The sequence below is a fragment of the Bubalus bubalis genome, chromosome 3 (assembly GCF_019923935.1).
Source record: "Bubalus bubalis isolate 160015118507 breed Murrah chromosome 3, NDDB_SH_1, whole genome shotgun sequence".
NCBI lineage: Eukaryota > Metazoa > Chordata > Mammalia > Artiodactyla > Bovidae > Bubalus > Bubalus bubalis.
In genome coordinates, this window is record NC_059159.1 from 121,024,040 (window position 1) to 121,040,305 (window position 16,266).

The 16,266-nt window shown below is 44.9% G+C and overlaps 1 protein-coding gene across 1 annotated transcript; it reads right to left on the bottom strand.

Annotated features, from left to right (window-relative positions):
• Positions 1-6,059: 6,059 nt before the first annotated feature.
• LOC102404574 (protein FAM205A) lies at positions 6,060-15,846 on the bottom strand. Its single transcript, XM_006070771.4, has 4 exons — positions 14,572-15,846; positions 13,855-13,900; positions 13,537-13,597; positions 6,060-12,600 (listed from the first exon to the last, which is right to left on the bottom strand). The coding sequence occupies exons 1-4, from the start codon at positions 14,710-14,712 to the stop codon at positions 8,853-8,855; spliced, it is 3,996 nt and encodes a 1,331-aa protein (XP_006070833.2). The 5' UTR covers positions 14,713-15,846; the 3' UTR covers positions 6,060-8,852.
• Between the last annotated feature and the right edge of the window lie 420 nt (positions 15,847-16,266).

Sequence of the window (16,266 nt, forward strand, 5' to 3'; positions counted from 1 at the left end):
ATAATAACAGATGAGTTCATGCTGGTAATAATAAAAATAGAGCTATACCAATAAATATTAAAAAAAACTTGCTCCCTGAAGTCAGAAGCTGGATCCACGGGGACAGGGTCTACTGGACGATGCTTTATCAGAATGATAAGGAAATTCATGAAAAGCTTAGTTAGGCACAGTTTGGGACCCAGAAGAGTTAGGAGGCTGGAAATTCAGTAGGGAGTGTTGAAGCGGCCATAAGGGATTTTTTTATATGACAGGACTGAAAAGGAGAGCATTAAATGCTAAGAGGCAGGGAGGGAAGAAGGCAGGAAGGAAAGGAGAGATGGCTATAGGCTAAGGCAGCAACAAACTCTTTCTTAAAAAGTAAGATGAAAGATACTTAAAAGACTAGTTTTTGGTAGAGAATATACAAAACTTGAACATTATTGAACAGGGTTGACTATTTTAAAACACAAATGAAATTTAATTTTTAGTTATTTTACGAAACTTAAAGTATTAAAGACAACTATAATGAATTGTCCAAGGCTACAGAACTGGTGTCAATGCTACTTGTATTAATTTGCTTTTTCCAAACATTTAAGGCATTTAAAGCTTCCTGGGCATGGTTGCTTTCCTGCCTGTATCCACTGACCAAACCACCCCAAGCTATTTTCAGGTGGTGCTATCACTGAAAACACCACCATTACCTTTCTTCTACATGAGAGCTCAAGTTTACTCTTTGGGCATTTCTAGCTAAATGCCTTGTAATCCTGAGCTACAACATATAAACTGAAACTGCCAATCATGAAGAAGATTCTCTAAAGAAAATATTAGAAGAAGAAAGTAATTACGTTGGAGGAGAGGACTAGAAAACAATGAGCAACAAGCAGGCTGAGGAATAAAAGCAGTCTTACAGTCTTATCCTGAAAATTAACTCATTTAAGTCTGACACCATGAAAATGCCCAAGTTGGCAAATAAAAGACTACACACTATGAGTGATTTGGGCCCCAAATCACAGACAGAGCATGCCAACTCTTTTAGCACTGTACTGCTCATAACATCAGTATCCACATCACCAGGGATCTTGTGAGAACTGCAGAATCTGCATTTTAATAGCATCCCCAGGGGATCCATATGCACATGAAATGTTTAGAAGCACTGTATATTAAAACGTGATGTTTGCTGCTCTAGTACACACTCCTCCAAATATTTCTGTGCATAGAAACTATAGCAGTAAATGTATTTTTCAGGGATATAAGCTGAAAAACTTAGTACATGCATGCTCAGTTATGCCCAACTCTGCAAACCCATGGACTGTAGCCTGCCAGGCTCCTCTGTCCATGGCATTTTCCAAGCAAGAATATTGGAGTGGGTCTCCATGCTCTCCTCCAGGGGATCTTCCCAACCCAGGGATGGAACCTGTGTCTCTTTCATCTCCTGCATTGACAAGCAGATTCTTTACCCTTAAGGGCTCTATTAGTTAGCCAGTATTTGGATACTTTCAGTATATGGTAGCAGGTAGTTAATTTCCCCCTCAAACTTAATACTGATGTGGTAGGAAAATACAATAGCAGAAGAAACTAAAGATACAAATCAATGATATCAATGGTGTTTTTTTCACTGGAAGGAATTAGTTCTATTATGTAGATGGGTCATACTGAGAAATGATGGCCAGTGAGCTCATGTAAGTGTCTCTGAAAGACAGCACACAGACATAAACATTGACCATCATATTAGAGACCTGGTTCCTGAGGGGAATCTTCCTCTCTAAGAGAATTCTTCCCTGAGGATTCTTCAGTGCTTCATTCCTAGATTCACTTTGGAGTCTTATAACATCCAGTAATCGAACTTGGCCCATCAGTATTATACCCTGTGGTGTCAAGACATGAATTGGTGAGGCAGGGTACAGAAGGAGAAAGAAATCCACACTGGAGACTGGATTACCCATGCTCTACTTCCAACAAAGCAGAGTTACCATGTTGACTCAACGTTTTCAGTAGTAAATACACTAGTTCAGGGTTAGAAAACCAGGTAATGGGAACAAAGTCATGACTCAATAAAGTAATGCTGAACTGGATAAATGCCTTCTAGACATTAAAAACTTCAATGCTGGGATGGGTGCATCTGCTTGGCTTTTAGCTTCTTTCTTGAAAGAGAATTGTAACAGTACATTGGTGGATGGTGAAAGAATCCAAATAGAAGATGAGACCTATCAGCTGGCAAATATCAGACTAGATCTATCCTCTTTGTTCAAAGTTGAGTAAATTAGGAAAATTATATAAAACACAGCATTTGAAAATCAAAGAATACCATTGTTCCAAAAATAGAGAAAATTTTTTCTTATTAATACTATGAAATCAAATAAAAAACATGAAACTTTATAAAATTAAGAAAAAAATGATAAAAATAAACTGAGATGCCAGACTGATGTAAAGAGGTAGACAGCAAGGACACATTACAAACTTAAACCTAATATTGCAATAGCTAACTAAAGCCCATCTCAAAGACATTGCAGAGTAGAAGAAACAGAGATGATGATGATAAGATAAAGAGAGACAGCAATTGATTACAAAGTTCCAACTAACTGGTCACTGATATCATTGAGGGGGAAAAAAAAAAAAAAAATCAAAGTGAGCCTTCTAGCTAATGGCTGACTTAGGAAGTCAGCAAAGCATTTTCCTCAAAACAACTGCAAACAATAATTTGTGAAATATTTGTGCTTAAAAAAACAACTGAACTTTAAATAGGAACAGTGAGAATCTGAAGCATTCATGTCTAAAGCAGCTCCAATCACTCCCCAGCTCAGTAAGGTTCTGCCAGGGCAGGGGACAAGTTGTGGAAGGAAGTTCACTCCATGTGGAGTGATGGCAACACCCATGTCCAGTGGCACTGTTGGGAAGTGATGACCTCAGTGATGAGTGAATAAGGAGGGCTGATAACTGCCCAAGGTTGAGGTCATGACTCTGTCAAGTATATTTCTGGCTTAAGTTTGGCTAGAGCTGGGGCAGGGGGTTGGGGGTGGGCAAGGGGTGGTGTGGCTGGGAGCAGGTATCAACTGCAAATAAGAACAAAGGGACTTTGGGAGATGATGAAAATGTTCTGAAATCAAAAATCATTGAGCAGTTTACCACTTAGCATGTGTAAATTTTATATGAAATTTAAAATTTAAAACTATATACCCAAAGGAAAACTTGCTGGGGTGAAAAAAAAAAAGTCTAAATCTAAAGCTCTAATGAGACCAAGCCCCTGGCAAAAATTAATTTAATGTTGCTCAGTTTTTAATTTGCCTTGACAACAGTTTCATTTTTGTGATTAAAAGCTATATAAAAAGAATGATCTTATCTATGCAGGAAAAGAAAGCCAAACAAAAAGATTACTTGCAAAGGAAGAACATTTACACTGAACTTGAGCTTCTCCTGTGCAAAAGTAAATATCATAATAAAATAAATTTTTACAGAATTTTAATAGGACAAATTAAGCTCTTGGAATTATATGCCAGGCTAAGATGTAGCTCTTGTCAAGGAAATAGAAATATAATCAAGTCTGCTCATTTGATGTACAAAAGAGTTAAGTGTATAGTTACAGTTGATTCCTCTGAAGAGCAAACTACATACATTTCAGATGGAATTTATCAACAATATTTTTCCACAATATTTCTTAGAAACACATCTGTTGCAAATCTGAGGACTCAAGTTCAGTTGTCTTCAGTGACAGGCAAGAATACAAATGCAGGAAAAAGGCCAGGTGTATTTCCATGGTATGCCAGAGTCACTATTTGGGGGGTTAGTGCTGCTCTTCATACATAGTTTCTGCATCAGGGAAACTTGAGGGAATAATGAGGACTGTGCTAAACTGGAGAAGGTTCCAGAAGATTGACACTTTTCAAGAATGAGAAACCAAAACCTTATTGCTGGGTCTTTAAATTTTTCAAGAGAAATCAAATTACCTAGATTTTATATTAAAAAATCTTCAATTCACTGATCTGAAAATAGTTTGTCCAGAATCAGTGGCTTTCATGATGTTTTATGCCATAGAAGCCTTTCTTCAAATTAAATTCTCCATAAAACACAAAATATATGAGCCAGAACTAGATTATCTTTCAAATACCTGTGATTCTATGGAATCCTAAATAAGAGTTGGCTGAATAATGAATGGTTTATTATCTAGCTAGTCAGCATATTTACCTTATGCCAGTTTAATTCATTAGGTTAGCTCAATTTAACACATATTAAGTGATTATTATGGACCAGACACTGTGCTTTTATGGATGCATGATCCCACCACTGAGAGTCACACATACCTATTTCAGGGCAGGGAAAGTAGAATAACACAGAGGATGTAGAAAACTCTGCTTCTGGAGGAAGACATCAGCCAAGGGCACATTTCCACCATGCCTTAAAGGATGGGTTAAGTTTTTCAAAGTTAAAGTAGGACAGTGGGTGTCTGGAAAAGCCTGAAGAAACACACAGAGGTGTTAAAGTACATAGTATCTCCAGGGAAAATGAGATAGCTTGTACACAAAAGGAAGCAGCACCCAGAAATTAAGCATTAACTGTTTACTGGTGAGTAACTGAGTTACAGAAAGCAGTCATCTTACCGGATTTGCATGGAGGAGGAGAAAAAACAGGTCACAGAGTGGTGAGGATGTAAACCCTAACTTACCTGAATAAAACAGTTTATATAATTATATACTCTAAGATAAAATCATAAGGATAATTTTAATTGTTTTCTTTTTGTATTAACAGATTTTAATCTTATAAATTAAGACTAGAAATGTTGATGAGAATCAAGCCCATGAGAGGCTGTGTTAAAATCTATACATGTACAAAAATGAAGATGCCATGCTCCCTATTTGCTAGGACTTGGTATTTAACAGGAAAATGGATTTTGTGGAGAAGCCATTCTTCTCCAGTGCAGGAGAGGTCAGATGACTTAAATTCTCTCTCCAGAATTCTGAAATGCTCTCTGCAGAGACCAAGAGAAGGACTCCAAAAGGTCAGAGCCTTTTGCCATGACAACATGGTATCTCAGAGGGCAGAGGCAAATTCCAAGCTTCCCAAGCAAACGTTGATATATTCCTAGCATCTACCACCAATTATGGAATAGTGAATACTTGAGGTGTGCCCTGCCATGAGAGTTTTCATTCTCATTTTACCTCTTGAGCTGAGGGGGAGCTGGAAGTTGGGGCCGGTGCTAGGGTTATAGGATGGGATGAGCAAGGCTTCATCTCCCTGCAACATCCTACATGAATCATAGGCTCTGACACTTCTCTCAGCTCTTGACTCTGCTGAGACTTAAGAATCCTGAAGGTCTTCATTTCAGATCAACTCTCTGCCCCTGGCTCTTTGTTGCAAAACTTGGTCAGCACTGCGAATTCATGGTTTTCTAGGGCAGGCAGCTTGTGGAAGACCAAAGAAAGGACTTGCTCCACCTCAGCCCAGAATGTGGGCACATTAACCTCAGCTTCCCACCTAACCTTTCCGAGTTACATTCCTTTTCCTGGGCATCCTCCTACGTGGCTCTCAGCCCAACTCCCACCAGGAAGGGAGGATGTGCCTGTCACAAGACCTCTTATGACCTTTGGGGATGCTTTAGGAAAACTCTGGAAGATGTGGTTCAGCCGGCCTGGGCCTTGTGCCTCCTCGCCCTGGGGGCCACAAAAGGGGCTGGGCTGCCACCCCTTAGGCACAGAGTCATCATTCAGAGGTGGGACACATTCATGCCTCTTCCCATCCTGCCTTTTCTGCATCCAGCTGGCAGTGGACACACTGTGCTAAGTACTGGGTCCTATCAGAGGAGGAGACTCCCGGCCCCACTGCTGGTTGTGGTATGTGGAGCCATCCTGAATTTCCTTCAGAATCAGTGAGGCAGGGCATCCCACAGCCCCCATACCACACCGTGAGGAGGCCACAGCCCTTTCTGCCCTTACTCTCCCCTCTGGTAGGTCAGAAGGTGGGAATGCAGAGGTGCCACCTTCTGAGAGAAATGAAGTGTCCAGAACAGAGCCCTCCCATCCGCTCAGGGCAGCCTTTGTCTTTCTGCTTCCTACTTCTCTCCTCCAGCCCCTGAAACTCCCTGGCCCCTGGCTGACAATTAGGATGCCACACTTCCTCCCACGTGTCCACTAACCTCAACTGTGCTTTCCTGCTCACCAGGATTCACATGCTACTACCAATTTTCTTAGGCCCTAACAAAAAAAAACCTTGCCATGGTAACTTCCAGAATTCCTCTTCATCTCTGGCTTTGGCTTTTGGTATCAACCCCTCCCCCAGCCATGATCTTTCCTAGTTCCTCATTCACCCCTTCAGGTATTTGCCTTGCTCCCTTAATTGTAGAGAAACCATTCTTTGCATGAGACACAGAGTCCCTCCTCACTGTTACTTTCTCTCTACTTACCACTAGTGAAGCATCTGTGCTTTTAGCCAAGGCCAACCCCTCAACCTGGGACTTACTCCTATTATGTTATACTTCTGCACCATGACCTTGCCTCTCTTGCAGTTCTCCCTTTCTCTCCCGCATCATGGTTTTCCTCCCACCTCACTGACTACTTCCCAGTCTCTGCTTATCGGTTCCTATTTTTCCTCCAAATTCTTAATGTTGGGGTGTCCCAGGCTTGGTCCTTAGATCGTTCCTTCATTAACAATCATTGTCTGGATGATCTTATCCAGTCTCATGGTTTTACATGCCTTTCTTTCTCCTCCCCTCCTCCCTCTCCCCCTCCTCCTTCATCTTCTTCTTCTTCATCATCATCATCATCATCTAACTTTAATCTATCTTTCTATCTAGTTGTCTATAGTCAGGACCCTCCCTGAGGAGTATTAAGCTTCTGTGTTGAGAACAGACTGTTAGAAGTGTGGTGTCAGGCAGAAGTTGGGGTTAGTTATTATACTACTGCAGTAATAATAGCAGCGAAGTGAGTGAGAAGTGGTTGTGTTATGAATTCATTTCAGAAGGTAGAGACAACAGAGTGGACTGGATATTGACAGTTAGGGAAAAAATGTCAAGGAAGACATCAATGTTTTTGTCCTGAACAACTGCAAAGATGCCATTGCCATTAACTGATGTTATGAATACTGTGATTGGAGCATGTTTCATATGTGTAATGAGATAATGGATGGGCACAGGGAATCAAGAATGTACTGTTCTATAGTTTAAGATGAATATTGGACATTCAAGTATATGTGTTTAATAGACAATCTGGGCATGTAGACTGTCTATCCCATGAAATCACGAGTTCCACTTTTAAATTCTATGTCTTTGCCATGTTAGTTATAGCTATTTGCATATAGTAAATAAACATTTTAATTGAATGTAAAATAGTTCTCAAAGTTATTTTTTAAGTTTATTTTATCTTCCTTCCATTTTGAGATATAATTGACATACAGCACTGTGTGAGTTTAAGGTGCACAGCATAATCAAGGTTATTTTATTGTGACCCTTCTGGGGTCCTTCTGAGCTGAGTACCCCCATAATCCCATGACAGGACTCCTTATTCCATAGCACTCAACATACTAATGTAATGATTTGTTTGCCTCCACAGCCCAGACTTTGTATTCAAGTACCATTAAGGTATTATTATGCCAACCACTATCCTAGGCCCTGGGCATATGAGACACTACTGCATTATTTAGGCAAGAATGAGTGAGTAATTTAACAACAGAGACAGTAAACACAGAAAAAAGGGGGCAAAGTTGAGATATATCAAGATTAGAACACAGTCACTGACTTCATGTTTGAGCTGAGCAAAAACACGGGTTTATAGTTACACCAATCCCTAACACTGAACAATTTTGTAGGGTGGAGGGTGAGTGTTCAGAAATTTTAATTTGCATTGCCCTTGGACAACAAGGTTCAACTCACTGCTCTTCTTCACACTATGAACCACCAAAACTCAGTTTATTCGTCCCCATCCCCTAAAAGCAAGTGGGCACTGTGTTGGCTTCCTGGTTCAAGCAAACCAGTCTTTTCTCTTATTATGCCCTCTTCAGGACCATGTCAGCTTCTATCCCAAGTACTCGGACTTCCATCTACATGCTCTCCCTTCCTGCTTCTCTCCTGCCTACCCTTGGGAGTTTCCATGTCCTACTGTGATCTTCATTCCCAGTGTCACTTATTCCATGCAGCTGATAGACAGAGGAGGTGGGATACAGGCAAGAGAACTACAGCTGCCTCCCAGGTGAGCTCTCCAGAAAGATCTAACATAACCGACAGGAGCAGAAGGGGAGATTCTATCATTTGTTTTTGGTATTTATCATATTACCTATATGCTATTGATAATACAAAGCACCTCCTCAAGATTGGAACACTGGCACTCTCCTAAATATCTCCCTTCCAGATTGTGAGCATACATATAGAAGTCATCAATGAATTTTGCCTGGAGCAAAAAATTCCTGGCCACTCGTTCTTGACAGTACTACCCTCCACATTGCTTCTCTGGGCCAAGGACACCATGATATTAATCAAATTCAAGTCTGACCTTTAACTTCAATGTATCTTAGACAAGGGCCTTCCTTCTCTGCTCAAGTCCCTTTTATCCACAGTCCAGTGGGTTTGGGGTTGAGGGGGGTGGGTGTGGAATGCTGTCCCAGCTTAAGAGTGGGTTAAAGCTCCTTCCCTAGATAGGAAGGACATTTACTTCCATTATGCCTTCCCTGAGCACACCATGGTGGAGAAAAGCAGCAGACATACAACTCTCTGCTTAGAGATATATAGAGTGTATTGGGGTGGTACTCTGCCCACCTGCACATTAATAAAAATGACAGGAGCAGTCCTCCTCAAGGGATGCAGACACTGGGGAGACTACAAAGTCTTCTGACTGTGTTGGGTCTTCTTGAGCAGACTAGAGTTTCCTTCTGAGGTGAGAGGTGAGAGCTGAGAGTTAGGGTGGGTTCTTTGGTTGGGTGGCACAAGCCACTCGAGGACAGTGCCGAGGACAGTGGTGGGGGGCACCCAAGACTGAGGCCAAGTGGAGTTGATGGGAGCGGGAGTGGTGCCGGAGCTTACTGTCTGGGGAGTGGGTAACATCCATGAAAGCCAGGCTCATCTGCTTCTCAGGGGGTGGAAACTGGGCCTTGGGGTCCCCTCTTGTCTTCTCTGTCTTAGTTCGTCCCTTGGGACTTTTGGCTGGAGCCAAGCTTTTTTCCACATTTTCTTTTCTAGTGCTGGTCACTTTCTCAGATGCAGAGGACATGGATGCCTCATGCCCTTTGCCTTTTGTCTTGGGTGTAATACAGTGCAGAAGAGATTTCATCTTATTTATCAAGCCATATTCTGGAAGGCTGGGCCTCTTGTGAGTATGGCCTTGCACTACCTGCCTCGGAAAGACCTGACCTTGTAAAGCTCGGCCCTCCAATGGCTTACCCACAGTGAGCTGGCCCAGGAAAGGCTGGCCTCGTGACGCTTGGGGCACCACAGGCTGGGCATTCTCGGGAACCCTTGCTGGTTTGAGGATGACACTGAGCTTGGCTTGACTGTCTTGCAGGTCCTTCTTCTGAGAATCCTTCCCCCTAGGGACTCCAGGAGGTAGCTGTGGGAGTTTAGGCTGAGGGCGATGCCGAGGACTGTGTTGACAGGAAGCATCAAGGTGAAAGCGATGTCTCCGTTGCCAGGGGCTGTGGGGTGTCCTATTCAGAAGTATCCCTTCTGGCCTCAGGCCTTCAACAGAGTGGCTTTTTTCTCTTGTGGAGGAGAGTGTGAACCCAGCATCACCTTCTCCATGGTCCCCAGCCAATCTGGGTTTGCCTGGCTCCTCTCTCTTTTCTGCCAGTGTAGGGACTTGGGCTGAGTCCTTGCTCTTGTCAGGACTATGGAGCTCAGGGCTCCAGGGCTCAGGGCTCCAAGGCTCTTCCAGACTGGGGTTGTTCACACTGGCCTCCAGCTGAACACAAAGCACCTGGGCCTCTGTCATGTCCCCGCTGACTAAGATACTGGAAGCCCAGTGGACAGAACCATGGGGTACTATGCTGGAACTGGGTTGCTTCTGTTTCTGGTGCACCACCTTTGACTCAGTGGCCAGCTGTTCTTTGAGGTGGAGCCACTCTGGGTCTGGGGCACATGGCACATCTGGTGGGATGGGGAGTTCCTGGAGCAGTGGTTGTCCTTGGTTGTTTAAACTCTCAAGAGACTCCTGTGTACATACATCCTCTGACGTTCCTACAACTTGTTCCCTGGACTCTCTTGCCTTTAAGGGAATTCCAATTTGTGCTTCTAGGATCTTCTTTCTCAGATGGAAATTCATTTTGGCCAAGATGTGCTCCCCAAGTGAAGAGGGCCTCTCAGGCTCTGTTTGGCTTTCTATAGGCAGCATCTCAACTACTCCTTTCACCTGCGCATCAACCTGGAATTCTTCTGCAGTGTTTGAAAGAGCCTCATTGGCCTCTTGAAAGCCTGGCCCAGGACTTGGACCCTGCTCTTCAGGTGAGGTCACCTGAGTCAGAGGTTCTGTTGAGAATTCAACAGGCTCAGGCACCATCTCTGTGATCATAGCTGGGGATGTGACTGACGTGGTTGCTGGGGCCATGGCCCTGGAGAGAGCCACACAATAAAGAGCAGGCAGCCCTGACAAGAAGGCCAGATACTTGTGCCGTAAAGTTATCTCCAGTTTCTCAATGGCTGCCTCTGACAGGACTCCGGGCAGCTTAGGATGTTCAGTGACAGCTTTTGGTGAGACCTGTTGCTGCTGATCAAGGGCCACTGGCATCCTGGGTATAACTTTCTGTTGAAGGTCCTGGTCAGCTGCTGCCTGGAGTTCCAGGGGCTTGCTTTCCAGGACGCAGCTGAAGGGAGTCACTCCTAGGCCCCCAGGAATTATGCACTCCCAAGAACTATATACACAGGCAGGGATGTTGCCCTGGTGAATTTGTCCACCTTTGGAGTCAATATGGCCCCGCAATATTGCCTTGGCCTGGTCAAACAAGTGTGGCATGGGGACTGACAATGCGTCCACAATAGGTAAGAATGGGTCATCAGCTCCAGTGGCCTCCAGAGATGTAGGCTGGGGGCCATTCACACTGTCTAGGGCTGTGCTGCTCCAGGATATAGTCTGCTGGTTAGTGGGGGACAGGAGCAACTGGATGGACTGCTGGATCTTCTGGGGCAGGCCCCAGCGGTGGTGAATCAGCTGTCTCTGGAGGTGGTATTCCAGCACCCTCCTGGTGTGCTGCGGGAAGAGTAGTTCCCTTGTGAGGACTGAGACACGCTTTCCCGGCGAGAAAGTTTTCAGAGTCTCAGAAGACTGGACTTTGTCACTGGGCTTACACTCCACGGGGCTCTGGACATGTTGCTCTCTCTGGAAAACATCTGGCAAGTCCCACTGAAGCTGGAGCTGCCTCTGCAGCAGGTGCCACTCCAAGGCTTCACACTCGTCCAGAGTCAGAAATGGGACATTGATGTGAGCTTGGTGAGCAGATAGAGCAACACAATCTTGCGAAGACAGAGAAGAGAGTGGAGTTGACTGGGTTGGAGTTTTAGGGAGCAAAGGGAGGAAGGAGAGTTCCTTGAAGAGACAGGGATCCTTCAAGTGGGGCTTGGACATGCTCTCATCGTTGGAGAGGCCTTGAGAAGCCAAGAAGGTGTCAACCAGCGACTCACTGTGCAGAGAAGGCAGGCCACAGAATAGCTGGCTGTATTTTGGCTGCACGGGGCCCACTGAGTCACTAGCCTGTTGCCCAGACATTAGATAGAGGCCACTTAATTCTTTAAGGGCTGAAGAGGGCAAGGCTAAAGCCTTATGGTTGGGGATTTGCTGGTAGAGGCGTCTTTGTTCTGGATCCGTAATGCACCATTCAGAAACCCAGAAGGCCTGGGTAGGCTGGCCGGCCATACCTGAACCCCAGTTCTGGTATGAAATGGTCCCAAATTTCTCAACAGAGAAATGAGAAGTATTATTGTGGATGAAAGAAACTGGTTGCTTATATACAGTTTGGTAAAATAGTGGCGGCTTTGGCATCAGCTGCCTCAGGGACTCTTCTACACGCCTGGGGAGCCCCCACCTCTGGAAATGCATCCATTTTTTCACATGGACCTCAAGAAGTCTCAGGACTTCAGGACTCAGGAACGGCAGGTGGGCAGGGAGGACAGTGACCATCGGCAAGGCCACTGGATGTGTCAGGGTAGTAATTTCTTGTTTCAGGGTCAGCAGAGAGACCTGGGGATTTAAGGGCTGCTGGACTTGGTTCCCACAGATGAGGCTGAGGTTGCTCTGCATCATCTCCTGAAGATTCATTGAAATTCTAGGCTCCTCAGTCCCTGAGGGACCCTCTAGCACTTGGAATCCCTGCCTTAGCTTGACATGTTCAGCCCAGTAATCATGGATGCCGGCTGCACCAGGTGACTGGGCCACTGACTGGACTAAGGATTTCTGTGACACTGTGAGGGTTGCAGATGGAAGTGAAAGGTCTTTGGAGTGTGGGGAACGATGCTCCAGACTCTGCTCCAAAGTCACATTAGACATGGACAAAACCTCTCGGCAAGAGGAGCCCTGAGAGGTATCCCCTGAAGTGGGGGAGATCAGGGTGTTCTCACCCAACAACTGCTGAATCTCCAGAGCCATGGTGTTGCAGGTTTGGCAGCCCGGATCTGCACACAGGATCTGCCGCACATTCCCCTCCTGAGGTAGCCAGCCCTGGCTGGGAAGGGAAACATAACAAATGTATGTTACTGATGGACAGTTTGTTACTGTTTGTTACTCTTGGCCAGTGTGTGGCCCGGAGATTGGGCCTGCCCTCCCCTAGAGTAAACTCTGGGGCCTGCAACCACTGGGTGTTTAAGTGTCTACTTTTCTTCCTAGGGAAATGCCATTTGGCAAGCTGTAGAGTGGCTGGGCTGAGAGCCTGGAGCTTGTTGGGCAAGGTCTCAGACAACTGATGGAAATACAGGGCCTTGAGAAACTGGGAGGTGGGTGAGCTCTCTGCTGACCTGTGCTGAGAAGCTGAATTAGGAGAAGGGAACCAGGCAGGTGGGGGAGCCAATGGTTAGCTGATGGGGCAGCACCAGAGACATCACCAGGTAGAACCTGGAGTCAGCCTCGCTTGGGGCCACGGAAGTCCTGTGGGAACTCTCTTAAGAGCCAATTCCTCACTCTGCAGAGCTCTTAAGAAGGGGATAATATGACAAGCTCCTGCCTGAGGCTTGTCCCAGGAACTGGCCTCCCTGAAGACAGAACCAGAGGAGGTAATGTCAGTAGGGTCCAGGGGTCTGCCCTTGAAAGGCAGCGGCTGTAAAGAGAATATGAAAATGATGACTTGTTTATGCACTTAACTATCCATTCTCCTGACTGGATAACTTGTCTCATGGTTGGGAGAAAACCCACATCGTTAAATTCCGTCAAATCCTGACTTCCAGCACCTTTGTGAGCCTAGCCCAGAGCACAGCTGGAAGACCCCTCTCCACTGAGACGTCTGGCCCCATCCTCTCCTCCAGCAACTCTCACCCAGGGCTCCAGGCTCCATGTGTCTGGCTCCCTCTCAGCCATTCTCCTTCTGCCCAACCCTGCCGCAGGCCAAACACAGAAATTACCACAGGCCATATTGGGAGGTGGGAGACTGCAAAGAGCAAGAGATCACCTTCGCATGACTGAGAGCAGCTCCCACAGCTTGTCAACTTCTTTCCGGGAATGTCTCCTAGCTGAGAAACCAGGAGACAGTGTTACACAGAAGAGGAGGGGATTCAGGGACATCCTACAGGAATCTAAAAGCCTTGAATGACAGGAGACTGCAGACCCCTACCCCACCCCCATAAAAGTCTTCTGGGAGAATCTGTCAACTTGGGGATTGGAGCCTTCAGCAGTTAGAGCACCTGGTGCCTGGCACTAAGGGTCACTGGGGGACAGGGTCCAAGGGAACCTCACCCCCAGGGGAGAGAAGTCAGGGCAGAGACTTTACCTCTTGATGCTGCATCTCTAGCCCTTTGTCTCACTTTTCGGTGACGCTTAAAGACAAAAGAGTTGGAGTGTGAAGTTGGGACACCATTTTCTTTTTCACGTCCAAACCAAGACAAAGCTAATATAGATTACCTAATCCTTTTTAATTTACCTGTGTTTAATTTCCTAACTTTCCATACTCATATTTTTTTTCGTCTCAATATTTGTTTTCTCTTATCTCTGATTCATTTTGAGGCTCTTCTGTCCGCCACACCTCCCATTTATTTCCTAAGATAAGTTCTGTATCAAGCTTATAATGGAACAAGAGAAAGGGTGGAACAGAATAAAGTTGTGTAGATCTAATAACCAAAGGACTTCAATTTACAAATGCCTTAATGGACCACAAACCAGAAAAATCTCCCATAAAGGGAAGTCTTCTAAGATCCAGTGAGGCACAATCCATTTCATCTAAGTCTCAGCCCAAGCCAGATAGAGATGTTCTTGATTTTTTCAATTACAATACACTGCAGGGATGGTCTGGTAAGAAATGATTTCTAGGTGCTGAGAAGAGAAATACCGTATAAGAATAACTAATGGATGGTAAAAAAAAAAATAATAATAATAATATGGGTGGGGAGGTAGACAGGTGGAGAGGAAGGATAAAAGGAGAGACACTGGGAGCTTAAAGCATCTTATCTAAGGCTTAATTAGTTCAGTCCTAGTCATAGTGTTTCCTTACCCGGCAGCAGCTCCTTTTATGTTCCGTTAATCCATGGTAACTCTTTTTCACTTGCCAGATAATTAGAATAATAATGAAGATGGAGCCATAGGTATATAAGGGATACCCCAAATCCCAGAGAACAAAAGTCTGGCTCAGCATGGTCTAAACCTCATAATCACGAGGAGACCAACCATCCTTATGAATGTAGGCATTCAGAGTCCTGGCACCTACTGACTTCCAATGCTTGCTACACATCGTCGTCTCCACCTCACAGATGACGGAACCAAGCCATCAGACTGCATCACAAAGCCCTTCTGTTTCACAAGGTAGGTACGGTGTCAGAGAGCTTCACCTGTCTAGGAAGTCCATGTGGTAATTCCATTTGCAGATGAGGGGGTCTGGTTGTAAGGTATGAACGTGCCACTCACAGGCAGTGTCTGTGGTCCCACTCTGTCTTCACTCTCCATACCCTCCACCAGCCTGATGGCCAGTCTGGTTATGGCTTGGAAATGGAGAGCTTTGATGTTACAGGTGGGTGATGGGAAATCAGAGGTGCATGAAGGGACCATGGATGAAGTGGCAGGGACAGGTAAAAGTGGTAGCATCTTTAAAATGACATTGTGGGAATCAGAAAGGAATGCCTCCCAGACTATGTGGCCTCAAGCTTGAGGATGAGTGAGAAGAGACTGTAAACACTGCCTTGCATTGAGACACACTAATGAGATTTCCTTGTGCATCTCTTGTAAGAGTTAGTTTTCTAGAGCTGTTTTTAACTATGTTACAGAATTCTGTCTTCTCACAGAGATGCGTACCTGCAGAGATGTGTACCTGCAGAGGTGTGTACCTGCAGAGATGTGTCAGTGACCACTTCTGACTTAAAGCCATAAAGTAGTTGCTGATTGTGGCTAGGTCTACTCATCTATTCTGGATGTCTGCTGTTTGCCTAAAGGAATTTTGTTTGTTTGCTTGTTTTTTAACTAGAATTTTTTAAAACTTTAAGCAAGCCAGTTGTTTTCTAATTCATCACCAGGGCCCATCACTCCTATATGCTGACCATTTATTTACACATTTATGTTACTTACCTGACCTCTGTGGATATTGTCATATTTCTCTAACACTCTAATTTTTAAGTTTCTTTAAGGAAAAAAATCTTTCCCTGGTGACAGTGGTCTCACAGCCAAAAATCCTTGAGCTCAAAATCTCTGAAGATACTCCTTGGTCCTTCCTCCAGTATCTAATCTTTCACCCAACTGAAGACTGCTGTTGCTGCTGCTAAATCATTTCAGTCGTATCCAACTCTATGTGACCCCATAGACAGCAGCCCACCAAGCTCCTCTGTCCCTGGGATTCTCCAGGCAAGAATACTGGAGTGGGTTGCCATTTCCTTCTCCAATGCATACATGAAGGCTAAGTCACTTCAGTCATGTCCAACTCTGTGTGACCCTATGGGCAGCAGCCCTCCAGGCTTCTCTGTCCACAGGATTCTCCAGGCAAGAATTCTGGAGTGGGTTGCCATTTCCTTCTTCCAACTGAAGACTAGTGAGCCCTGCATCTATGCTCAGCCCTAAGCAAAGCAGTGTTAAGAGTACAAAGACATTTGAGTCACGCTGCCTTTCTGCTATCCAGACAGCCTATTTTCCAACGTAAGACATCACACAAAGCAAGAGCCAACAATCCAAAACATACAGGATCATATACTCACTTGTGAGGCCC

Excerpts from the sequence above, each read along its gene's own strand:
- LOC102404574 (XM_006070771.4), bottom strand. The coding sequence starts at position 14,712 with ATGCTGAGCCAGACTTTTGTTCTCTGGGATTTGGGGTATCCCTTATAT. Across the intron at positions 13,901-14,571 it reads ATAAAAGGAGCTGCTGCCGG|CGTCACCGAAAAGTGAGACA; the intron begins GTAAGGAAACAC and ends TTTGTCTTTAAG. Across the intron at positions 12,601-13,536 it reads CTGCTCTCAGTCATGCGAAG|CCAGGGCTGGCTACCTCAGG; the intron begins GTGATCTCTTGC and ends TTCCCTTCCCAG.